Source organism: Emys orbicularis, chromosome 1 (assembly GCF_028017835.1).
Source record: "Emys orbicularis isolate rEmyOrb1 chromosome 1, rEmyOrb1.hap1, whole genome shotgun sequence".
Lineage (NCBI taxonomy): Eukaryota > Metazoa > Chordata > Testudines > Emydidae > Emys > Emys orbicularis.
The window spans coordinates 45047594-45073801 of NC_088683.1; the positions used below are offsets into that span (position 1 = coordinate 45047594).

The 26208-nt window shown below is 42.3% G+C and overlaps 1 protein-coding gene across 1 annotated transcript; it reads right to left on the reverse strand.

Annotated features, from left to right (window-relative positions):
• Positions 1 to 15654: 15654 nt before the first annotated feature.
• Positions 15655 to 25864, reverse strand: LOC135884736 (hyaluronidase-1-like). The gene is made up of 3 exons (XM_065412270.1): positions 24944 to 25864; positions 17336 to 17425; positions 15655 to 16083 (listed from the first exon to the last, which is right to left on the reverse strand). Exons 1-3 carry the CDS (start codon positions 25862 to 25864, stop codon positions 15655 to 15657), a joined length of 1440 nt encoding a protein of 479 aa, XP_065268342.1.
• Between the last annotated feature and the right edge of the window lie 344 nt (positions 25865 to 26208).

Below are 26208 nucleotides of genomic sequence, written 5' to 3' on the forward strand. Positions count from 1 at the left end.
AAAAGTTAAGCATTTGTGATAAAGAGGACATTAGTGTCACAAGATCTGAGTATCCTGCTGCTAAATAAATGATGGCAAAGAAGTCTAGGCATGGATTAGATTATAAAAGCCCCCAAATTAATCTATAGTTGAGGGATTTATTTTCAAACTTCACCATTTATCCTGTAACAAAATTCTGTTCCAGTGATTTTACTTTTCACATCAAGGGATTAGGAAAACTGCAACTGATGAATCAATAACAGCGATTTTTTCATAATGGGCATAGTTGGGTGACATTGGTTCATTGCATGGTTCTTGAGAAAGTGAATGCTAATTGGCCAATTAACATCATTTTATTCATAAAGGTACACATTTAAAAAATCACATACCAAATGTGTAAAAATAAAATAACCCCCCTGAATTTAAATTGTAATTAAAAATTATTCTTTCATCAAACTTTTATCTGCAAATTAAAAATGACATGCTCAGAAATATGAGGGGCTGATGCAGGTTTTATTGAGTTTAAGTTATGTTGCTAGGGCGAATCTTGCCTCCTCCATAGGATTTAAAGCAGGATCTGAGGGGCAATTGCTTAGGGGAGGCTAAGAGGGTTTGGAGCAGATTGAGCGAAAGAATCAGCAGTCTACTGTCAGGATACTAGGCTAGATGGACCATTGGTCTGACCCAGTATGGCCATTCTATGTTCTTATGACAGTGCATTGCTGTTACATTAGCCCTATTACATTATGCCATCATTATGCTCTTTGTGCTGGAGAAATTCCCAGTGGGAAGATCCAGTTACATTCTGGCTCCTTCTGCTACAAAAGCAGCATAACTGGGTTAAATGCAGTCCAGAATCAGGGCCCATTGTTCTGCTTTGTAGCATGGACACAGATTTAACTGAGTACATAGGGTGCAAGGCAATGGCGAATCAGGCTCTCGGGGTATGTTTGCATCTACACTGCAAATGAGAGGTGTGATAGCAGCCTGTGTAACAGACTAGTTTTGATGTAGCTAGCTTTAATAACCTTAGCAGCGAAACTGCAACACCCTGGGTGGCAGGACAGGCTGTACAAGCCCATCCTGGCTATGTACTCCAGCAGCTAGCTCAGGCTGCCACAATTTCACTGCTATTGTTATTTGAGCTAGCTAGATCAAAGCTAGCCTGGGTGTGTCTATATGTGCTGCAGTCACACCTCTGATTGTAGCATAGACATACCTTTCATGTCTTCCTTTCCTTACAGCGCTGCAACTACCAGAAGGCAAGAGCAAATACCAATGGATTTCTGTGTATTTTGCTCTCCCACCATTATTATTTACAGCATTTTGAACTATGTTGAATTGATTGCCCTAAAAAATAGTTTCCCCCTTTGTTTGTGTTCCTGTTCCTAGTTATATGGTGAATCCCAAATGAAAATCATGTAAGCAACTCTTGTTGTTCCTAATATGGTCGTTAGCAGAAATTAAACAGAAGTTTATCACTGTTTAATAGTAACAGGCTGATTCTCCTCTCACTTAGCCCCCGTAGAAAACTGGTGTAAGTCATTGACTCCAGTAGACTTATTCCTGATTTGCACCAGCATCAGAACAGAATGAGGTCTGAAAGCTTTGAGTAATTCAGAATGCACTCCCACATGAGTGATTATAGCTTGCATCCAAACCCAGCAGCATTGGATATCATTCCTTTCTTCCTACTCCAACAGACTGAAAAAATGTAACTTGCAGGTTTTCTCCCACCTGCTGCATGTTGGATTAGCACTAAATATTATTGTTGAGAGAAATGTAACAATTCTCCTTTGTCAGCTGAGGGGATTATGGTAATTATTTTGAACCTGAAATCATGTAAACCTCTGTAAGCCTAGTGTATGGAATTTATTCTTACTGTGGTGTGTTGTTCTTTTTTGGAGCAAATCTATCAAGCTATCCCAGTTGTTGCACATCTGCTGTGCATTCTTTCTGTCCATGTCTCTTCAAAGTACTTGAGTATAAACATAAGGAATTGGGGACTGTTGCTGGCCAGCCTGAGTGCTTGGTGACTGAAAGAAAGGAACCGTATGGTACCAGGCTAAGAATAAAAAAGTGTAAGAGAAGGAAATGATCTGAGGGTGAATAGACAAAGCATATGTGAACATTTGAACCCAGATCCTCAGCTGGTGTAAATATGTGTAGCTCCATTGAAATCAGGAATGCTGCACTAATTTTAATCCCTGAGGCTTTGCCCCTTGAAGAGCAGAGAAATCATTACAGAACTGCAGTAGGAGCTCATATTCTGATAATTGCAACTTGAGTGTGTTTTCTATTAAATACGATTAGGAAAAAATTCAAATGAGTATTTTAATACCTTGGAGAGACTCAGCAATGCCCCCCAGACATGCCTGGACTTGTGCTCCCCACGCACATGGACTGAGGGTATAAAACAGACAGAGTGGCCACGTACTGGGCCCTTCGCCTGCCCCCACCTATGCTGCAAGCAACCAAGACACTGAGAAGAAGACAAGACTCCAACACAGGAGATTGGCCCAGGAACAAACCTGTATATTAAGGACTGCAATATCCAGTGGGGTGAGAAAACTGCTTAGTCTAGTTGTTGCCCAGTCTAATAGGGTTGAGAGTTTAGCCTGCGTGCTTATGTTTTATTTTATTTTGGTAACCACTCAGACTTTTTGCCTATCACTTAAAATCTATCTTTGCAGTTAATAAATTTGTTTGTTTGTTCTACCTGAAGCAGTGCATTTGGTTTGAAGTGTGTCAGAGACTCCCCTTGGAATAACAAGCCTGGTGCATATCAATTTCTTTGTTAAATTGATGAAGTCATATAAGCTTGCAGCGTCCAGCGGGCATAACTGGACACTGCAAGACAGAGGTTCCTAGAGTTTGTCTGGGACCGGCGGTATTGGCTAGTGTCATTTGGTTGCAAGTAGCTGGGAGCAGCTTACATGCCAGAGGCTGTGCGTGAACAGCCCAGGAGTGGGGGTTCTCACAGCAGAGCAGGATAAGGCTGGCTCCTAGAGTTAAGGATTGGAGTGATTTAGCAGATCACCAGTCCAGACAATACCAGAGGGGAGCGTCACAGTAAGATGCTACCCAACATGAGTAAGCATGGCAGAACCTGGCTCTATATAAGGGAAATCTGGGATGACTTTCTCAGTTACTGACTGGCAAGTAAAGAACAAAGGTAAGCAGCAAGCACAGAGAGAGAGAATAAGATATTTTAATGTTCAGGCCTAAAAAAGCCAACCCCTGAAAGAGGCCCCTAAAAGAATTTCTGTTAATAATCGGTCCTCTGTTTGACTGAGAGGATTCTTGTTAGCATGGAATCTTATTTTATTCTAAAAGTTGCTCACACAGATTAAACTATTTGGCTATCAAGGGGAGGACAGGAAGAGAGAGCTTGGTGTATTCCTTTAAACAAATGTTAGAGTACTGCAAGGTAATTCTGTTTCACTTAACCTCAAATTAAGAACAGAAAAATCCATTTTATAAGGAAAAAAATTGCTCAAACATCTATGAATCTCTATCATGTAACAGACTGCCAATATGAAGACACATTGCTGTAGAGAAAAAATATTAATTGTCTAAAGAGATCACTTTTTTAGTAATGTTTGTTAAAACAGAGGGAGTAACTCAAAGTAGAGAACACTGAAATATTGTCATTTGGAACACCATCCATTTCTGCTTATTTTTAGATTGTTAGGTGCTTTTAGCCTCCTCTGCAAATGAAGTTACATATTACATAAAATCTGAGTCTGAGCACAAACCATAAATGCCATATAAGATTATGTAGCTGCCTGTAGCTGTAGTCTTGAGGGATTTAAAAAAAAAAAAAAAAAAAAAAAAAAAAAAGCATCACTCCTGTGTCAACTGTCTTGCTGCTTCTACATCAAATTTTTTAAAAAAAGAAATTCCATTGTTCTTTTATTGCCACTTAAACAGTATATTCACTGAATCAGAAAACAAAGACATTGGGATAAATTCAATGGTATTAAACCAGAGATGAACTGACCTATTGCAATTAGAGAACATGGTGAAGTTTAACTACAAGTACATTCTTATTATTATTTAGTGTACTACTTATTTCCACAGAAACAACCCACTTGCTTTAATCATATTAAACAAATTCGGACATGGGGTTTTTTGAGAGGCCTGGATTTTTGCCTTTGAGAAACCTTATTGCTTCCAGCCTGTGTCATCCTTCAAAGTGCACAGAACTATCATTTCCAAATTATTTTTAGAATAATCTGTATTTGCAAATACTCCCACTGTCTGAGCCTGGCACAGATTGACAGGAAACTACTTTTCCTGTTACGTAAACAAGAATGTGTTCTGGCAGCCACTGCATGCTAAGTATATCAGAGTTCAGGCAGGCAAAACACTCTATAAATGTCTCATTAATCAAAGTTTTATGATGTAATTCTAGTTTACAGAGTAAACTATCATACTTCTCAGAAAAAAACTAGTGCATTTTTAATATGCTTATTTGAAATATAGTTTACATTTAATGAGCACTATAACTTCTTTATACTAGGGATTATTAAATAAAAATTTCTCGCAGACACACTTACTTGCATGTACAGTGTCATGACTCACAACTGATCTGAGCATTCATTCCATTTTATTGTCACTTTTGTTTTCTTTTAGATCTCCTTATGTTCTCTAACCACATTATTCCTATTTTCCTCCCCTTAATATCTACACACCTCAGCAATGAGGAAAAAGTGGGTAAAATGTAGAATCATAGAATACCAGGATTGGAAGGGACCTCAGGAGGTCATCTAGTCTAACCCCCTACTCAAAGCAGGACCCATCCCCAGACAGATTTTTGCCCCAGATCCCTAAATGGCTCTCTCAAGGATTGAGCTCACAACCCTGGGTTTAGCAGGCCAAGGCTCAAACCACTGAGCTATCCCTCCCCCCTGTAAAAATAGTCATACTGTTAAATTCAAACAAGCCACTCTAATGTCTGGCCCATTAAATTTGGACTTTAAAAGGGGACTTACCTGACCATTTTTAAACCTTCTCACAGCTCCACTACTTACTTTACATTAGTAGCTTGAGCAAAGCACACAACCCCACATTATCAAATCAGCTGGCTAAAATGAATTTACTTTTCATGCTTACGACACAAACAACCCTAATAACAATTCAAACTTCATGGTTTTGGGGTAAGTCACCTCCAGACATGGAAAAGAGACAGTTTACAGTATTGGGAAAAAAACATAGTGGGACAAATTCATCCCTGGGGTCACTCTGTTGACCTCAATGAAGGTTTTGGATGCAAGAAACTGGGTCTTCAGTTTGTATTACTTCTGTTCTACCCCTTCCTGTTTGTGGGTGATGATTTTGTTTATCTTTACTTCAGTTTTGGGGGCACAAGAAATGCAGGACCAGGCCTAGAACTGTTCAGTGCTTGAAGAAAAACCCATCAGCAATGGAATAGAAGACTGGATAACAAACATTTTTGTTGCTTAGGTGCTACAGCTAGTCAAAAAGACAGGGGAGGAAATAAAACATTTTTCTGAATTTTACAATTTGAGAAAACTAGCTAAAATGCAAGTGTACCAGGAGAGCAAACGTGTAATCTGAACATGCAGTTGTGATGGTATTGCTAGCACTTTGTTGTGGGGTAGCAGATGTCAGGGCCTTGCAGATCAGCTTCCTGTTGGAAGAGAAATCAGTGACATGTAGTCTGTGTATATTCATTGTGAAACTTGTTTATTACACACTATAGACACCAGTCCTGGAACAGAGGTGGTCAAACATGGGCAGCAGAAAATTCCCTTTTTCGGAAATCTCAGCCAAAACACCAGTGCCCAGATCCCAGGGAGAAATTGTGCCTAAAGAATTTAGTTAGCAAGATTAAGCAAAGAGGAACTTGCCCTGCTGCATGCCCGAACTCCCCCCAAAATACCACACCATACCACTAACAACAATAAAGCATTTCTTCAAAGACTGAACAGTGTGCACATGCTAAGAAAAAGAACTTGTAAGACTATGTACAACAGCACCATCTGGTGATATCCACCATAACAATTATGGTGTTGTAAACTAGCTTGGCTGAAAGCTGTAATTTGACTGGCTTGTGAGATCTCACTACTTCCTGTTTATTATTTGTACACTAGTACCTGGATTCTGGCTTGATCAGAAGTATGGCAAGCAGGGCCGGCTCTGGCTTTTTTGCTGCCCCAGGCAAAAAAGCCTCCGGCCGCCAGGGGGGGAGGGCGGCCGGAGCCCTGGGAGGAGGGCGGCGAGCCCCGGCGGGGGGTCCGCTCTCCCCCCGGAGGCCAGAGCGCCGGGGGCAGGGCGGCGAGCCCCGGCCGGGGCTCCGCTCTCCCCCCGGCGGCCAGAGTGCGGGGGGCAGGGCGGCGAGCCCCGGCCGGGGCTCCGCTCTCCCCCCGGCGGCCAGAGCGCTGGGGGCAGGGCGGCGAGAGCGCCGCGGGGAGGGCGGCGAGCCCGGCTGTGGCCCCGCTCTCCCCGGTGGCCGGAGCGCCGCGCCGCTTCCCTCCAGGTGCCGTCCCAAGCACAAGCTTGGTGGGCTGGTGCCTGGAGCCGGCCCTGATGGCAAGAAGGCAGCAGTGCAACCATACAGAACAAATACTGGTAGGTTGATACATGAGTGATAATGCACAGATCGCAACCACGTTGTTGGACATCAATGAACTAATAACAAATGGTGAGGTGATATGCCCCTATATCTCCAGGTGGCTGGGTTTTTGCAAGAAAGGCTATTTACATGGTATGTCTGCTTCTGGTCCTACCAGTATCAGCAAAGACAGAGGCATGCATAGCAGGGCAAAAACATTAACCAAATATCTTTAAACTTCAAAGAAGGTTTACATTTTTAGTTAGTTAGTTTTAAGCCCCTATATTTCAATGGGAGGTAGGTCTCTAAATACCTTTGAGGGTCTGGGCCTCAAACCCTATCAAGATTCACATTAATTTAATGTCAGTTGGAAATAAAAGAACGTGTAGATGCTTATGGCCAAAAAAACCATCCTTCCCACCCTTTAACAGCCAGACTCTAACAAGCAGGAAAGTTCAATAGATGTGGTCCCTGCACTTGAAGTTCAGTAACCACTCACTTAGCAGCTCAAAAAAGGAGAGAAGGAAGAAGAGGGAGTGATGGCTTCACTTCCCTCTATACCAGCCTCTTCTATGGGAGTTGGCTGGCTGCACCTACAGGGTGATATGAGCTATATAGTCCCGCTGTGCAGCAGGCCACTGGCCAACCTCCTCACTGCTAAGTAGGGGGCAATGGCAGTGGCTGAATGCCACATTATAGGCCATTATGGTCACAGCTTTCAATTAAAAAGTACAATAATACTCCTAATGCTCTGTGACCTCTTATGGACATATTAGGGTTGTTATAGTTGTGATGAACTGAAGGTTCTGTCTGTCCCACTTCTGAATTGTGGATAATTTTATGAAATTAGATCATGAAGTTATTGTCTCATGGAAAGCCTATATGTATGTGGAGCCACAATGAGTTATCAGGGTTGTATCAGGTCTCTGCCAGGCCAGAGACAACTATGGCTGATCAGCACTCAATGATTGTCTATTCAAAGTAAAACACCTTGAGACAATGGGTTTGCTGTAGCCAGGAGAAGATACTCCCTCCTCTTGTCTGAAGGGAGCAGGGTTGGAAGTAATGGAAAGTTATCAGGAGGAGAACAAAGGAAGCGGGTGACCCAATGGAAGGGTAAGCTAGTGAAGGACATTGTATTTATGATGTTCTATTGTTTTGTGTGATCTGTACTCTCCTGTGCTTTACATGATTGAATATAAAGAGCATAAAGTTGATTGAACAAAGTGTCAAGTATCAGAGGGGTAGCCGTGTTAGTCTGAATCTGTAAAAAGCAACAGAGGGTCCTGTGGCACCTTTAAGACTAACAGAAGTATTGGGAGCATAAGCTTTCGTGGGTAAGAACCTCACTTCTTCAGATGCAAGACATCTGAAGAAGTGAGGTTCTTACCCACGAAAGCTTATGCTCCCAATACTTCTGTTAGTCTTAAAGGTGCCACAGGACCCTCTGTTGCTTTGAACAAAGTGTGTGTGTGTTGCCTGCTTCACAACTACTGCATGCCCCTTAGAGAATTTAACTGCAAACCAAAAGCTTCACACCTGTTGGGTGGAGTTCTGGGAGAGGGGTGTGTTTAAGTATTCAGGAGTCAGGGGCCCGCACTGCATCCAGAGGGGCTAGGCTGCTGGACAGTGGGTTCCAATACTTGGAGGGGGGTGCCAGATAGAAGATCTGCGCCTGAGAGTGTGCCTAGTGAGCCAGAGATTGGGGAGGTGGCTGGGCTCCAGAAGCTTAACACAACCCATGGAATCCAGAGCACAGAGATTTTGATTCCCTTCACAGCAGTCCTAGTGCATGGCCAGGAAGTGGCTCTTGCTAAGATCTGTCACAATAGTAACAGAGCCCCTTAAAGCAGTGGTGGTTCTTGGAGTGATTGCTCATGTGTATTCCACAATAGGTCTGCGTGCTCGCCATGTGCACCGGTGCCGGAAGTTTTTCCCCCAGTAGTACCTGTAGGGGGGAGTGCCCCCCACAACCCTTGGAGTGGCACCTGCCTGGTGCAGTATAAGAGGAGCTGTGCGCTCCCCCCACCCTCAGTTCCTTCTTGCCGCCAGTGAAGGTGCATCGGAACTGCTCTGCTCCAGCTTTGCTGTAGCTCGGCCCCAGAACTGTTTGAGACCTGAAAGGTCTCATTGACTCAGTGAACTCCTACAGATATAGCTTGGAATCACCTATTGTGGAATACACATGAGCAATCACTTGAAGAAGAAAAAACAGTTACCTTTTCCATAACTGGTGTTCTTTGAGATGTGTTGCTCGTGTCTATTCCACATCCCACCCTCCTTCCCCTCTGTCAGAGTTGTCTGGCAAGAAGGAACTGAGGGTGGGGGGAGCGCACAGCTCCCCTTGTACCGCACCAGACAGGCGCCACTCCAGGGGTCGCGGGGGGCGCTCCCCCCTACGGATACTGCTGGGGGGGAAACTTCTGGCACCGGTGCATGTGGTGAGCACGCACACCTTTTGTGGAATAGACATGAGCAACACATCTCGAAGAACACCAGTTACAGAAAAGGTAACTGTTTTTTCTCAACCTATTTATCATTGCGAGCCACATATGCAGCCTAAACCCCACTCACAAACTCCAATGCTCAGCGCCCTTTGTCCAGAGACCCCTTCACAGAGTGGGGGTAGGAGTGGAGAGCTGGGCGTGCAACAGGGACCCTGACCTGGATCCTGCTGTGCGGGGACCTCTGACCCCCACTGTGTGGGGACCCCCAACCCGACCCCTGCCGTGCGGGGACGGGGGGCAGCCAGGACCCTGACCCAGAGCACGCTGGACCCGGATCCCACTGTGTAGCAGGGCAGCCGGGAGCCTGCAGTCTTTAGCACACAGCTGAGCTGTGTACTAATTGGGCCACATGTTGAGAATTGCTGCCTTAAAGAAAACCACTTTCTAACTGACTCATAATTATAAAATCCTTCTTCTTACACCAGGAAATACTCTAAGATTACTAAGCAAAATATAAAATTCAGATCTGTAAAATCACACTCAGTTATATGTTCAGTTCCATTAGTGATATTAAAGAAGTAAAAATCCCAGGCCAAATTCTGCTGATAACAACCAGGGAACACAACCGAAGTCTGCTAGGAGAATTTGGCTCACAATACTTCATAGCAGTATATGGGACAAACCCTAAAGACTTTTACTTAGTCCCAGGCAAACCTTCCATTGAGCCAGATTCTGCTCTCGCTAAACCTGATATAAACCAGATGTAACTTCAATTAAATCAGTGAGCTACACTGCTGTCAAAATGGTAAATCAGAGCAGAAACAGGGCTTTGGGCCAGATCTTCAGCTGATGTTAATTGACATACCTCCAAGGACTTCAGTGGCACTATACCAGTTTACACCAACTGAGGATATGCCCCTTTGACTAAAATGGGAATTTTTGCCTGGATTAAAACTTTGGGATTTGGCCCCCTATGTTCATACTGTTTTATATAAAACGTTACACAAAGTACCAGCACTCTTTTCATGGAAGATCTTATGTTAATTTCACTTAGTTTCATTTATGTTACCAAATAACTTGTGTATATTGTTAAGTATATTAAGTATTTTATTCTTTAAAATCTGTATAAATAGAAGAAATACTTTACAGTATAAAACATGAAATAAGCTAAAAATAAACACTACAATTTAAGTGACACTTAACATATGCCTAATAACATTATATTTTCACCCCACAGTGTGGCTTATGAAAACAAATTAGGTTACTCTTCTACAATACAGAAATGTCAAATCCAAAAGCAAACCTGTTACTTATGACACATATTTAACAAAATTAAGCTTGTTGTTTCAAATGTTTGTGTTAAAATGAGGTGGATTGAATGTATGCTTCACTTTTCTTTTAACTTCAACGAACACTGAACATGAAAAGAACTAAAGAACAGTATACACGAAAATTTAAAAATATAATGACTTCTAGGCACAGTACTAAAAGTTTTCCTTTTAATTACAAATAACCCCTCCAAAAAAAGATTTTTTACCTTCAGATTTGCTGTCAGCCATTCCAGTTACCTGATACAAAGTAAAAGTTGAGTAGCGAACCTTTATTGTTGCATTTCAGCACAACATATCATTACAGTGGTGACTCAGAAAACTAAGGCTTGTACTAGATCTCTATTTAACTGAAATCAGTCCCACTTACGTGTCTTGGTTTAAACTGGTCATTGCAACCTTAAAATATCCATTACAATTCTGTTATGAGCTAGATTTTTAACTAGTGCAAATCTGACCATCGGAGCTTTTACCAGCTGGGAATCTGACTCCTATTTTATAGTAATGGTTGGGGATAAATTAAGGATGTACAAACAACACAAAATATACAGAAGAATTGTATTGTGCTATATGCAGATTAATGTCTTAAGTAACTTGCCTTACTTGAGTAAGACTTAGTCCAGTATCAAGAATGGCCTCTAGCTGAGGGCCAAATTCTGCCACCCTTACTTGTGTTGAGTAGCACCTTCCCCTGAGAGTAGTCTCACTGGTTTTAATGGAACTACTCTTGGAATATGATGCTACTCAGTGTGAGTAAGGATGGCAAAATCTGGCCATGAATAATCAGTATAAACTCTCAGATTGCTCAGGGTAAAGGATTGTATACCATATTCTCTTAGATCCGAGCACAGGTCTCTCATTATTTCAGTGCACACTGCTCTAGGCGAGTACTCTACACAACCCATCATTTGCAAGTTTCAAGAGAAAACAACTTTTATATTGTACCTAGCAACTCAGTTCAGAGAGAGAGAATTTTTCTTGGTTTTGTCACCCATTTGATCTAGTCACTTATTTATGACTTTTAAAAAAACCTACTGTATATAAGGTAGTATTTTTGGAAAAATGTATGCATTCCTGTGAGAAAATGGGCCAGTGCCTTATTTTAAATTAATGTTTTAAAATATAGTTTCAATTGAAAAATAGGACTAGTTCGATGGGCCATTTCTTGGATACTATATTCACCAGTAATTATTCAGTAGGTCTTTCCACTAGCCCTACTTAAAAGAGGATCAGGCTACAAAGTGCTGACCGTACCACCTAGATCAGGGTCCTCAACATGGGAGGCAGGGCAAAGCTTGTGGGAGGTGGGATGCTCCATTTTTTCCCTCCTGCCTGAAAGAGGGGATGGTGTGTTCCCAAAGGGTTTCTGTGGCGGCTGCTCCCCATTTCGTGCTCTTGATGAATCCCACTAATCCACTAACTCAGTCTGGTGATGGGCAGGGCAAGTGGAGCATCAGTCACAGGAGGGCTCTACCAGCTATACGTGGATTGAGCAGGGTGGAAAGTAGGGAATTCAGTGCCCAAGAGGCAGTGAGGAGCACACAACCCTCCCTGGCTGGAAGGAAGGAGAGAATGGAGCATCCCACCTCCCAGCAGTCAGGAGGAGGAAAGAGTGGGACTGTCTCCTTCCAAGTTGCAGGAGGGAGGAAGGAAAGGAGCATGTGGAGCTCGCCCTTGCCAGGAATCCTATAAAGTGCCAGTGCCAGCACCTCTCTCAAAGACTGAGAACGCCAAACCTGAATGGATTTTAGAGGTAATTTTTTTAATGACTAACAAAGGTTGAACTGGGTTATCAGAAATTGCAGACAGGCCCAGTCTTTAGTCAAACAGCAGCTTGCGAATCAACAGGACAAAACTATCACGGAAAGTGTTGATACTCACTGAATTAACATGTGAGCCGAAATATAACTGAGTATATCTGTTCATATTCCAAATATTTAATGTGTGTGTTTATGGAGAATTCCCTGTGCCTTTCAAATCTTTATGTAGAAGCTGCTATACAAGCAGTGACATCCACAAGCTGAAACCAGTTTGAGTCCTGATGCTACATTATTGTACGCCCAAAACTCCATTTGACTTTCATGGTGTTTAAACACAAGAGGAGTACAGACTAGACCCCAGTCAATGGGAAGATCCTCAGAATTAAAGTGTTCTAAATCATCCAGCCTTTGAAATAAATGGTCTTTACATCCTTTTTTTTTTTCTGCTTGTCTAGGGACAAATCCTGAAGTCTTAACCCAGCTTTATTCAGTTCTCACTCGAGCAAAACTCCCAGTGGATCAGTAGAGTTTTGACTGATTAAGGAATGAGATTCATAGATGCATAGATTCTAGGACTGGAAGGGACCTTGAGAGGTCATCGAGTCCAGTCCCCTGCCCGCATTGCAGGACCAAATACTGTCTAGACCATCCCTGATAGACATTTATCAAACCTACTCTTAAATATCTCCAGAGATGGAGATTCCACAACCTCCCTAGGCAATTTATTCCAGTGTTTAACCACCCTGACAGTTAGGAACTTTTTCCTAATGTCTAACCTAGACCTCCCTTGCTGCAGTTTAAGCTATCAGATTGGTTTGACATGATTTGTTCTTTACAAATCCATGCTGGCTGTTCCCTATCACCTTACCACCTTCCAAGTGTTTGCAGATGATTTCCTTAATTACTTGCTCCATTATCTTTCCTGGCACAGAAGTTAAACTAACTGGTCTGTAGTTTCCTGGGTTGTTTTTATTTCCCTTTTTATAGATGGGCACTATATTTGCCCTTTTCCAGTCTTCTGGAATCTCTCCCGTCTCCCATGATTTTCCAAAGATAATAGCTAGAGGCTCAGATACCTCCTCTATTAGCTCCTTGAGTATTCTAGGATGCATTTCATCAGGCCCTGGTGACTTGCAGGCATCTAACTTTTCTAAGTGATTTTTAACTTGTTCTTTTTTTATTTTATCTGCTAAACCTACCCCCTTCCCATTAGCATTCACTATGTTAGGCATTCCTTCAGACTTCTCGGTGAAGACCGAAACAAAGAAGTCATTAAGCATCTCTGCCATTTCCAAGTTTCCTGTTACTGTTTCTCCCTCTTCACTAAGCAGTGGGCCTACCCTGTCTTTGGTCTTCCTCTTGCTTCTAATGTATTGATAAAAAGTCTTCTTGTTTCCCTTTATTCCCGTAGCTAGTTTGAGCTCATTTTGTGCCTTTGCCTTTCTAATCTTGCCCCTGCATTCATGTGTTGTTTGCCTATATTCATCCTTTGTAATCTGTCCTAGTTTCCATTTTTTATATGACTCCTTTTTATTTTTTAGATCATGCAAGATCTCGTGGTTAAGCCAAGGTGGTCTTTTGCCACATTTTCTATCTTTCCTAACCAGCGGAATAGCTTGCTTTTGGGCCCTTAATAGTGTCCCTTTGAAAAACTGCCAACTCTCCTCAGTTGTTTTTCCCCTCAGTCTTGATTCCCATGGGACCTTACCTATCAGCTCTCTGAGCTTACCAAAATCCGCCTTCCTGAAATCCATTGTCTCTATTTTGCTGTTCTCCCTTCTACCCTTCCTTAGAATTGCAAACTCTATGATTTCATGATCACTTTCACCCAAGCTGCCTTCTACTTTCAAATTCTCAACAAGTTCCTCCCTATTTATTAAAATCAAGTCTAGAACAGCTTCCCCCCTAGTAGCTTTTTCAACCTTCTGAAATAAAAAGTTGTCTGCAGTGCAGTCCAAGAATTTGTTGGATAGTCTGTGCCCCGCTGTGTTATTTTCCCAACATATATCCGGATAGTTGAAGTCCCCCATCACCACCAAATCTTGGGCTTTGGATGATTTTGTTAGTTGTTTAAAAAAAGCCTCATCCACCTCTTCCACCTGGTTAGGTGGCCTGTAGTAGACTCCTAGCATGACATCACCCTTGTTTTTTACCCCTTTTAGCCTAACCCAGAGACTCTCAACACTTCCATCTCCTATGTCCATCTCTACCTCAGTCCAAGTGTGTACATTTTTAATATATAAGGCAACACCTCCTCCCTTTTTCCCCTGTCTATCCTTCCTGAGCAAGCTGTACCCATCCACACCAACATTCCAATCATGTGTATTATCCCACCAAGTTTCAGTGATGCCAACAATGTCATAGTTGTATTTATTTATTAGCACTTCCAGTTCTTCCTGCTTATTACCCATACTTCTCGCATTTGTATATAGGCATCTAAGATACTGGTTTGATCTTTCCTCCCAGTTTTGTCCTGACCCTCCTTTCTCTCTGCCAATATAGCCCACACTCCCTCTCGTTTCCGACCCATCTCCCAGGTCTCCATGTTCCCCACTTACCTGCGGGCTTTGCTCACCTGTCCCCGTCGAACCTAGTTTAAAGCCCTCCTCACTAGGTTAGCAAGTCTGTGTCCAAATAGGGTCTTTCCCCTCCTCGAAAGGTGAACGCCATCTCTGCCTAGCAGTCCTTCCTCAAATAGCATCCCGTGGTCTAGGAAGCCAAAGCCCTCCTGGCGACACCATCTTCGCAGCCAGGCATTCACCTCCAGGATGCATCTGTCTCTGCCCGGGCCCCTACCTTTGACAGGAAGAATCGAAGAGAATACTACCTGCGCTCCAAACTCCTTCACCCGTACTCCCAGAGCCCTGTAGTCACTCTTGATCCGCTCAGTGTCACACCGCGCAGTATCATTTGTGCCCACATGGATGAGTAGCATGGGGTAGTAGTCAGAGGGCTGGATAATCCTCGACAATGCCTCCGTAACGTCTCGGATACGGGCTCCCGGCAGGCAGCATACCTCCCGAGATGAAATGTCAGGGCGACAGATGGGCGCCTCCGTCCCCCTCAGCAGAGAGTCTCCGACCACCACTACCCTACGTTTTCTATTCGAAGTGGTGGCAGCAGACCTCCCAGCCTTAGGGGTACGAGGCTTCTCCTCCTTTACTGTAGGGGGTGATGCCTTCTTTCCTGTATCAAGAAGAGCATAACGGTTACCTATTACCACAGCGGGAGGGTTCGGAGCAGGGGTGGAGCACTGCCTGCTGCCAGAAGAAACCAGCTGCCAGTGTCCACCCTGAGCCATCTCCTCCTCCACCAGTGGTGTGACAGCTACCTGATAGATAGAACAGTACGAGTGGGACCAGTAAGAGGGAGATGCATTCAAAATCTCCTTAACACTCTGTGTAAAAATGCTGCCTTGACCAGTAGGATTAGTACTTAAATGGAGAAGAATGAAGATAAAGCAACAGTCTGCAACACCATTTCCCATCTGAATAGAAACTTGCTAAGCAAGAAGATCTGAAGTCTCAACTGCAACGTTTCTTGCTTCCTTGTAAGAAACATTAGTGTATAATGAGAAGCAGAAAAACCTGCATGGATCCAAATAAGAGAAAATTGAGCATTTTATTTTTTGATCTATTAAACAGAGTGTGAGCCCATTGTTCAAGTAGACTTCGGTCAGGCAGTTCACAAAATATCCCAGTCCAGCCTTGGTAACACTGACATGTGAAGCTCTGCTTCATGGCCTTTATGTCTTCTGGTCTAGGTTTTCCAGTCACAAAGAATCTTGGGCCTTTTTCAGAATGGTGGACCCCAATCTCAAAACTATTGGGTGACAAGTGCAGATAAGCAGAAGAGTCACCGATTTTACGGATGCATCTCCCATTTTTCTTACACAGAACTTTACTGCAGAGTTTGGCTGCTGAGGTCACATTAATGACATAATGTCCTAAGGGGCCATCTATGTATTTTTTCACAACTGAACAGCTCTCCTGTAGGAAAACAAGAGTGTGACATGTTAATCAGTAACCAGAGTTATGTCCAAGTTTCCATATTTTTGGTAGAATATTAACATGGAAGCACTGCTGGCTAAAGTGATATACTGAGATAAATCCTGAAGGCCTTACTCATGTGATTAGCCCCTGGCTTAATCTGCATTCATGGGAAGGCCAGTAAGATATTGACCTTTATTATAATCTTGCTTTTCTGTTTTGGGTGCCTGGTAACAACATATTGAATGTTTTATTAAAAATAAGGTTTTCTAGTGATTGTTGAAAAGGAACGATTTAAAATAAAAGGGGTTTAAAACATTTATTGACACATTGCTTTAGCACTAGGGATTTCTACACTGATCACCATAAACCTTTAACTTAGTAGCTACTAGACAATTTTCACTGGCTGGTGTGCAATGTGGAAAAATAGCTTTTGGGTTCTTCAGCTCCACGTTAAGCCGCTGAACTTGTTTGGGAGTTCATACCACACCACTGCAGTCAATGGGAGTTTTGCCATTGACTTTGATAGTAGTAGGGTCAGACACTGAAAGAGGTTGCGTCTTCCTGTATTGCTAATGTCCTATCAAAGGTCAACTTGCCTTCTCCACCTGCAGCCTTTCTAAGAGTGAGGCTAGGGAGCTGGCCTATTAGGTGCCTTGCAAAGATAGACAATGCAATGCAACCTTCTGTCACCTTTGGTAATTCCAGGAGATGGGACTGTAAGACTTCTTTAGGTGAGTCCCAGGGCCTTGTGAGGAGGAGCAGGACTTTTCTTAGGTTGGGATTATATTCCACCAATGACTCTGTTATAAAATTTAGGACAAAGCTCAACATTTGGTCTGTGAAAAATGTTCCCCACCTCATCCTCTGCCAAATACATAGCCTTGTGTTTGGTACTGTACAGATTATGCAAGCAGAACACTGCTAAACAGACTGTTTACATTTACATTTCAGTGTTTCAAACCGTATCTTATTATCTTGGTATTAGTGCTATCCGCTGCTATGGATGTCATCCATGTTTGGTCCCTGGATGTGGTTCCTAGGAAGCAATGGCTAATTTAAGTATGTTGTTAACAAGATGAAAGGACTCCCAAGCAGTCATCTTCAGCCAAACGGCTGGTGACAATGATGGGTGAGGGAAAGCTTCATGGTAAGGATGTAAAATGGTAGAAATGAGGATGGATGGGGAGAGAGGCTCTTATCAAGGACATAGCACTTAACCCGTGAACGTTTGTAAATCCACCCCACCTACCTTTGAGCTGGCATACTGCATGCTTCCCCAAAGGACAACTCCTGCTGCCCCCAAAGCAGCACTCTCTCCAATAGTGTTCACCAGGTCAGTCTGAAAGAGGAAAGTGTCAAAACTAGACATTGGAAAAGCATCAGAACCCATAGCACCAAATACAGCAGAGGACACACTAACATTTAAGCACTACTTTTTTCCAGAGGCGATGTTGATTTATGCTGTAGAATCTTCATATTCAAAAAGGCCCATAATGAGCTCCCTACTTCTTGGGGCAGGGACTGTCTTTTATTCTATGCTTGTACAGCTTCTAGCACAATGGGGTCCTGGCCCTTGTCTGGGGCTTCTAGGTGCTATCACAATACAATTAATAGATAATAACGACAGTAGATCCAGGGACTCTCTGAAGGATTTTGAACATTGACTTACAGCAGAAACTGCAAAGGGGTGGGGTGGAAAGAGGGGAAGGAGTTAAAATAATTTTTAAAAAATGTTTTGCTTATTCACACAAATAAATGTACTTTCCTATCGATGTTTCAGTGTGTTGTAGTATATTCAGAATGATTCCTCCAGACAGACGGGAGGAGCAGAAAGGCAGTGACACTCTTGTGAACTGTAGTGCCTTGGACAATTCGTGTAGAATACTCTAGTACCTCTTTTGCAAGGGATTATAAATATGATGGTTTGTCATTTAGTCAGTCCATGAGTATTTGCGGTTCTAAGGCCTTGTCCATACACACAGGTTGTACCAATTTAACTATACTGGTATAGAGATTGGCAGACACAATTACACCAGTAATAACAGCGCATACACGAGGTAGAACTGTACAGGAAAGGAAATAAACCATATCAGTATAAGCACTTTTATACATGATGATTGCCTGTTCTAGTCATTCCTTCTGAAGCACTTGATGTTGGAAGACGGGATACTGGCTAGATGGACCACTGATCTGGTCCACTATGGCCGTTCTTATGTATTGGCATAACTTAGTCCGTGCTTGGGTTGTACTGATGTAACTATTTTGGTAAAAAATCACGATGTAATTATACCAATACAAAAACTGTGTTCAGACCAAGCCTCCTTAGTGTCACTTCAGCAATGTGTGTGAGCACTTCATAATACCAGAAAAAGAGAGGCTGGGGAGCCCTCCCAATGTAAAAAGATGCTATGGTGAAATGGCGCATTCAGTAAACTGCTATATTTAGCAGGGAAAGGAGGAAAATAAATAAACAGAACCCAGAGCAACTACCTTTCTTCCCCTTCCCCTAGATCCCTAGCAAGTGGCTTTCATTTGGGAATGTCAGTGATTTTCCTCCCATCCTCTGCAGCCTTTGCAAAGAGAAATACAAACATTATATAAAGAACCTGCAAATTTTATAAACTCGCTGGTGCTCGATAGTATATTGATAAGGTTTCCTTGTCTGCATCACTGTGAAATCATCCAAGGGCTCAGGAGATGATCATGTGATGGCAGTAGGTATGTTAGAACTACAGATAGATAAAACTGGATGACTCCATTATTATTATTATTTATTATTTTTTTTAAAAATCACACACAACTCTCTTAATGCACCGAGCAGTTTATAAGTAAGGACTTTCCTGTCCTGAAATGCTTCTTGTTCAAGAAAGTGAAGACACAAATCAGTGGATGAGGAAAAGGAGAGTGTGCTGAATTATTGAAGAAGTATATGAGGAGGATTCCTGGGACAAGTGAGTGGTGGAGGTGACCTTTAACTAAAGGTCAGATAAAATAATATTGGAAATCATGGAGATATTTTAAACAACAGGGTTTGCCTACTGGTCCGTCGTGTAGGTTTCACAGTACTATACCATGTTATTGGGCTCACCTGCAGTTCGTGGTGCTGCTGATCATCCAAGCAGTTCTTGAGAGCACTTTATTATCGCTAAAATCATATAGTTCAGTGCTTTCTCCAGAAGAAGAGAGTAAGGTATGCCACTGGTGTTGCTTTCATGTTGAAAATGGTGGTGTATTTTTTACTGGATTAAGTTTAGCAGTAAAAAAAAATGTTTGGCTCAAAAATCAAACTTTGAAAAGTTGAGTGACTTTGTGATATATCTAAAACTCTTGGTAATGAATGATCCCTAGCCCTTTTCTTCTGCAAAATACTTCATAAAGATTATAAAAACACAAATCCTCGACCATGACTGTTTTAAATCAACCACATGGTGGTACAGTGAACTAGCATGACACACAGTTCAGCTCCTATTAACAACTTGGTGATCTCTTCTCAGTCAGACAAAATAAGGGATCAATACATCAAACACATTTGAATGAACCAAAAACTGAACAGAGAGGGTTATTCACCTTGAGCAGTTACTGAGGTTCTTCAAGATGTGTCACTATGAGTGCTCCACTTTAGGTGTCAGTACGTCCCTGCACTGTCAATTGGAGATTTTCAGTAGCAGTGTCCGGCAGGGCTGCATTGACACCTAAAGTAGAGCACCCACAGGGATAGCACTCGAAGAAGAATAGAAAATACGGACTTTTAAGGAAGTATGGTCCGGTGGTGGGCTCACTGGCCTCAGTGTCAGGAGCTCCAGGGTTTAATTACCTACTCTACCACAGACTTCCAATGTGATGTTGGGCAAGTCACGTAGCCTCTCTGTGCTTCAGATAATAGCACTTCCTTTCCTCATAGGGTGCTGTGAGGCCAAATACATTAAAATAATGTGAGGTGCTCAGATCCTATGGTGACAGTGGCCACATAAGTACATAGATAAGTAGATGGGCTAGGTAGTTAGCTGCTCTTCTCCTTGCTTTCTCCATCTCCAGCCCTAGAGGAGCCATATGGAGGAAAGAGAGGGACTTACAATATTTTAAAAGCTCCATTTTATAATATGCTTGTTTATCTTCCCTCATCCCCAAGCTGCTCAACATCCCCTCTGTGACTCAATAGCTGTTTAGCATACCAATATTTCCCTACAATACCCCGGTTTCCTCCTCTCTCTGCTGATGCTCAAGATCCTGTTCCAAGTTTTGGATGCTGTTTCCAGCAACCAAAGACCCTCAAGATTCTGCTCCTGTGCTGGTGTTCTGGACTAGCCCCCTGGGGGAGAGTAGAATCCTCACTCCATATAAACAAAAAGGGAACTCCTCTCTCACCAGGGCTCCTTCCACAAGCTGATTAGCTGGGTGATTTCATTTTGTATTGAAAAATGGAAGGAGGAGCACTAAACTGTTCAAATTTATCAACATGAAAGGAAACTGGTGCTGCAATTGGAGCTGGTCGCATACAACAAAAAATGTTTGTGTTCTTTACTTCAAATTCTGAATGGCTCTTTGTTTCAATCTAGTCATATCCCATCTTATTCTGTATGGGAGAATATTTGTGCAAAGGTGGCTTTGCTCATGGGGAATGGCCTTTGTACAAATACACACCGTGACATGAGGACACGGGTATTTCTACATGAACAAGAGTCGCTGTTATTCATTATTCATCATTTATTTGTCATTCTGCTTTATGAAAAGATTTGTTCTTCCAGTCAGGGAGCAGAAACAATGCCATGTAACTTCAATCACTGATCACACATTATTAATAGCAAGTAGTCTAGGGGGACAGTTTCTGAACACCCTAGAGCATCAATATAGAGAATCATTTGCATAAATTATGTGGTGAATACTTAGAGATAAGAGAGCCATTCATAGAAGTTAGGATCTGTTGGCAAATGATTTGTAAAGAGAAATGAGGCAAGGGGGACACAATTGCAGGGACATTCCTGGCCTTTGGATTTTAATCTTTCGTGGGGCTCTTATACCTGCAGCTCTTTCTGGTGGTTCCCACAACTGTTGCTTCAACTTAACTTCTTTCATAGTGGTGCTTGCTTTATCTTTAGCACTGTACATGTTAGGGCTTGTGCACAACATCTTATTGTGTCAGCAACCAAACAAAAGCTAAATTTCCATAGGGCTAGATTGTCCCACTCTTGCTCAGCCATGGTAGCGTATAAGGGGGAGTAAAGTCCTTATTACCCCCCTTGCTCACATTATGACTATAGCAGGGAGCTACTCCGCATTGTTAGCAAGGGGGGGTGGGGAATGTGAGTAGATTTGTTTCTGTTCCCCCTATATTTGCTGCCCAGAGTAGCTGAAGGGGGTCATAGGAAGGTGTAAAGTGCTCCAGAAAAGAAGTGAAACTTTCCTCAGGGTGCTGGGAAGGAATCTCTGACTCTCTGAGCTACAGTTGGATGTCCTGTCTGCTACTGGAGCAGTGCAGAGTGTGAGATTACAGTAGGTATCAGTGTCCAAGTATGTTTCACAAGAGCTGATATAAAATCATTTGAGGACATCAGGGCTATGAAACAATAGATTAAAACATTAAAGCCATGAACATTGTTTTCCTGATCATTGGAGCTCTTTCCGGTGCTCTATCTATAAAAAGCCTGCCGGTTCCCAAGCTCCACTCATAGAGCTCATGCTGCCAAATATGTAGTCTGGAGAAGCTACAAGCCTGGTACCCATGATCAGTCTTTGAAGACATATATTTTGTTTTCACTACAAAATACATATTTGAACATTCCTCATGGGGGATTCCCCCTGCTGTGAATGGGCTGTGCACACAGGTGCTGAATGTTTTAGAAAAGGTCTCTGAAACATCCAGGTCTGAAAAGAAGGTGATATGCAACTAAAATACAGCTCAGTGGATAAAAGGGTAACTTATGGGCAATATTATTTTAAGTTACTATTATTAAATGTGGAAGCTAGTTCAAGGTAAACAATTAACTTTGTACAGCCTCATATGTTCGAAAGCTTGCATAATATATAATTGTGCTAGATTTCATATTGTAGGATGTTTAGCTAGTGTTAATGGTATTTTTATTTTAACCCCCAGAGCTATGTGTGTTTATGATGAACATACCTATTAGAGCCAACGCCTGCCGAAGAATTCACTAACTTTGTGTGCCTCTATTTTGAGTTCTCAGGTGAAGAGACCTTGGCTGAAATCCTAACTGCTGAAAAAAAACTAGGAGTCCTTGTGGCACCTTAGAGACTAACAAATTTATTTGGGCATAAGCTTTCGTGGGCTAGAACCCACTTCATCAGATGTATGAAGTAAAAGATACAGGAGCAGGTATAAATACATGAAAGAATGTGGGTTGCTTTTCCAAGTGTTAAGTCAGTCTAGTGAGATAAATCAATTAACAGCAGGATACCAAGGGAGGAGAAATAACTTTTGAAGTGGTAAGAGAGTGGCCCATTACAGACAGTTGACAGGTCAGTCCTTGCTTACAGACAGCCCCTCAACCTGAAGCAAATACTCACCAGCAACTACACACCACACAACAAAAACACCAACCCAGGAACCAAACCCTGCAACAAACCCCGGTGCCAACTCTGTCCACATATCTATTCAAGGGACACCATCATAGGACCTAACCACATCAGCCACACCATCCGGGGCTCATTCACCTGCACATCTACCAATGTGATATATGCCATCATGTGCCAGCAATGCCCCTCTGCCAGGCCAAACCGGACAGTCTCTATGCAAAAGAATAAATGTACACAAATCTGACATCAGGAATCATAACATTCAAAAACCAGTAGGAGAACACTTCAACCTCTCTGGTCACTCAATAACAGACCTCAAAGTGGCAATTCTTCAACAAAAAAACTTCAAAAACAGACTCCAATGTGAAGCTGCAGAACTGGAATTAATTTGCAAACTAGATACCATCAGATTAGGCCTGAATAAAGAGTGGAAGTGGTTGGGTCATTACAAAACCTAACTCTAATTTCCCCAATACTAATTTCTCCCTACTGTTACTCACACCTTCTTGTCAACTGTCTGTAATGGGCCACTCTCTTACTTTTTCAAAAGTTATTTCTCCTCCCTTGGTATCCTGCTGTTAATTGATTTATCTCATTAGACTGACTTAACACTTGGTAAAGCAACCCCCATCCTTTCATATATTTATACCTGCTCCTGTATCTTTTACTTCATACATCTGATGAAGTGGGTTCTAGCCCACAAAAGCTTATGCCCAAATAAATTTGTTAGTCTCTAAGGTGCCACAAGGATTCCTCTTTTTTTTTTTATACAGACTAACACGGCTACCACTGAAACCGAACTCTGCTGAAGTCAATAGCAAAACTCCCATTGGCTTCAGCAGGGCCAGGATTTCACCCCTTGGTGCCTGATTGTCAGAAGTGCTGAGGACAGGCAGTTCCCATGGAAGAGAATCCTCAGCATCTCTGAAACTCTGATGTCTCACAGAGAAGTCTCCAGCTGAGAATTAACAAGCTGAGGCACACAAAGTTAGTGAAAGCTTCTGAAAAGGTGGCTGTATACCTTGTGTTTCCTCACTAAGCAGCCAGAGAGACTGACTGGGTCTGCACAGCTCCAGCAGGAATCCCCCACTCATAGCTCCAAACTGGACCAGTCAGATGGGAGCACTCTGGAACCTGTGGGACTGAATATGCACACACACCCATGGCAAGTGAGAGTAGACGGACACAGCCCTGATATTGAGCCCACATCACTCCAAGCCACCAACCACAATGCCATTTTTGTATGGGGAACACCACAGCTCTCCATGACCCAAGAGTGGGCTGGGAGGGAGGAAGGGGAGGGGCATCAATATCCAAAGAGGGCTATTAATCCTGTCAGGAGGTAGCTCCCTGTCCTCCAACTGGGTCCGCACCTCAGGTATGGATCAAACCAAATCCTTCCATGCCCAGGGTAGGACAGCCTATAGCAAAAGGCTATTTAGGAAGCCATTCAGGAATTACATGCTCTGAGCAGTTGCATAGACAGGATCCAAAACAAGGTTTATGATTACCACAGTTATCAGAAATCTTAATGTCTGTGTGTATATCTCAACCACCTATTTTGTAACCTGCATATATTTATTGTATTTTTAAAAATATTTCCTTCAATTATCATTGGCTGAAGAGGCATCACATGACACAGAAATTGTATTTCTGTAATACAGTAGATTTAAAAAGCCAAAAACCAGATACTCAGTTACTGTGCATAATCAGACATATTGTACTTTCAGAAAACAATATGGCCAGGAGAACACACTCATCCTTCCTCTAGGAAGCCTCTAGGAAGCCTGCTGTCACATTCTGCCTCTGTGCAAGTTTTCTCATGCAGGAGCTAGGAATGCCAAGCTAAACTTGGGCTTACCTAGTTGATACGTCTAGTTCATTTTTGTACCAAGTGAGCTTCCATTTTGGGAAGAAAACAAATAAACTCAACCCTGAGATTCCTTTCTCATGAGCGTTTATCTTCCCTTAATATTAATGGATTTCAAACTTCACTGAGATTTGTCAACTCCATTTCTCAAACTGAAGAATTAATTTGAAATATTTAATTACTTAAGGAAACAATTGCTTTGTACTTTCTTCTAAATTACTCTCATAAAAAGAATACAACATTATTCTACAGTAATAGACCAAACCACAGCAGGATCACTATTGAAAGCTGTAGTGTTTTGTACCATGACTGTAGTGTCTTTCTTTACCAGGATAGTTCTATATATGAAACACAAATGCATCTATAACTGTTATTATGCAAGGAGAAACTCCTAGGAAGTGCTTTTTCCAAGAGATTGTATGGCTCATCTTTAGATTTCTATATATGTCTGCTTACCTCTGTCAAAACATGTAAAGTATAGGCATAAAATGGTCTGGAGTAAACAAAAACAGGCAAAACATAGTCTTTTCTAGCAACTGAGGCAATACGTATTGCTTCCTTAACCCGATAATGAACGAACTTCAGAGCATTTGGACTTGACTTCAATATATAATCCAGATAGATGGATGGATAAAGAGCGGTACTTTCTTTCCACAGCCAAAGCAGGAGATCATTGCGGGAAGATTCAATGTCTGGGCATCTACCTGTGTATACTTTTGGATGTTCTTTGTAATCGTAATTGTAGCAGTCTGGGTAAAGATAATAACCCCATAGACCATTCGGTCTCATGTGCTCAGCCAGAAGGATAGTGTTGTTCATAAAACTCTTGCCAGCATTTTCAAATTCTTCCTTAGCAACTTTCCTAATTTTGTCCTCTGACCACTGAGGATGGTGTCTCCTAACCAGTTCGAGAGATTTATTTCTATAAATGGTTTTATTACCCCAGTTCCTGTCCCACTGGGGCCTCCAGTTTTCCCAGTCAATGACTGCAAGTCCTTGGAATTTCTTCATGGGTATGGAATGGTCAATGTCAGACTTAGCTTTGTTAAGGTGTTTTATCAGACTCTCATTCTGTGGCACCCCTCCATTGACAGGAACCCCATTGTCTAAGTAATAGGGGTAATGCCCCAAATGAGTGTGATAAAAGATTGTCACATTGGATCCACTCAAAGTTTCATTGGTGTTTGATGCAATGTCAAAAACTCTGAGATCTAGGTCCACCTTGTACCGCAGTCTGCACTGTTCCGTAGGTGCATTCCAAACAACAATGAAAGGTTTGTGGAGTAGCAGTGGGGCCTTTGCCTGCTTGAGCAGTTGGCCATCAACCATAATAAGCAGCATTGTAATTTCTATCCATTTAATCCACAGATTACACATGGTATGCTGTTTTCGCTGTTTTAATGCGATGGTTTCCCTGAGAACAAAAACAGGAAGAGATTTTTTTTTAAAAACCAATATTCACAGCAAGGACAGATATTGTGTCAAAGAAATGGCTTTTATTTTGGGTTTCTTTTTTAACTTTGTACTCACAACAGATATGGACAAAGACAAAACTATAATCAGGACAAAAATAAGTCAGCGTTTAAATGCCTTCAAGGATGAGGTGCGTACCTGGGGAAACTATTCTACAGATTGGTAGATCTCACTGTTAGGTCAGGAAGCACTTTCCAATACTCAGCCTTTTCTTGATTTCCATTCTGCCAAGACACTTTCCTGTCTTC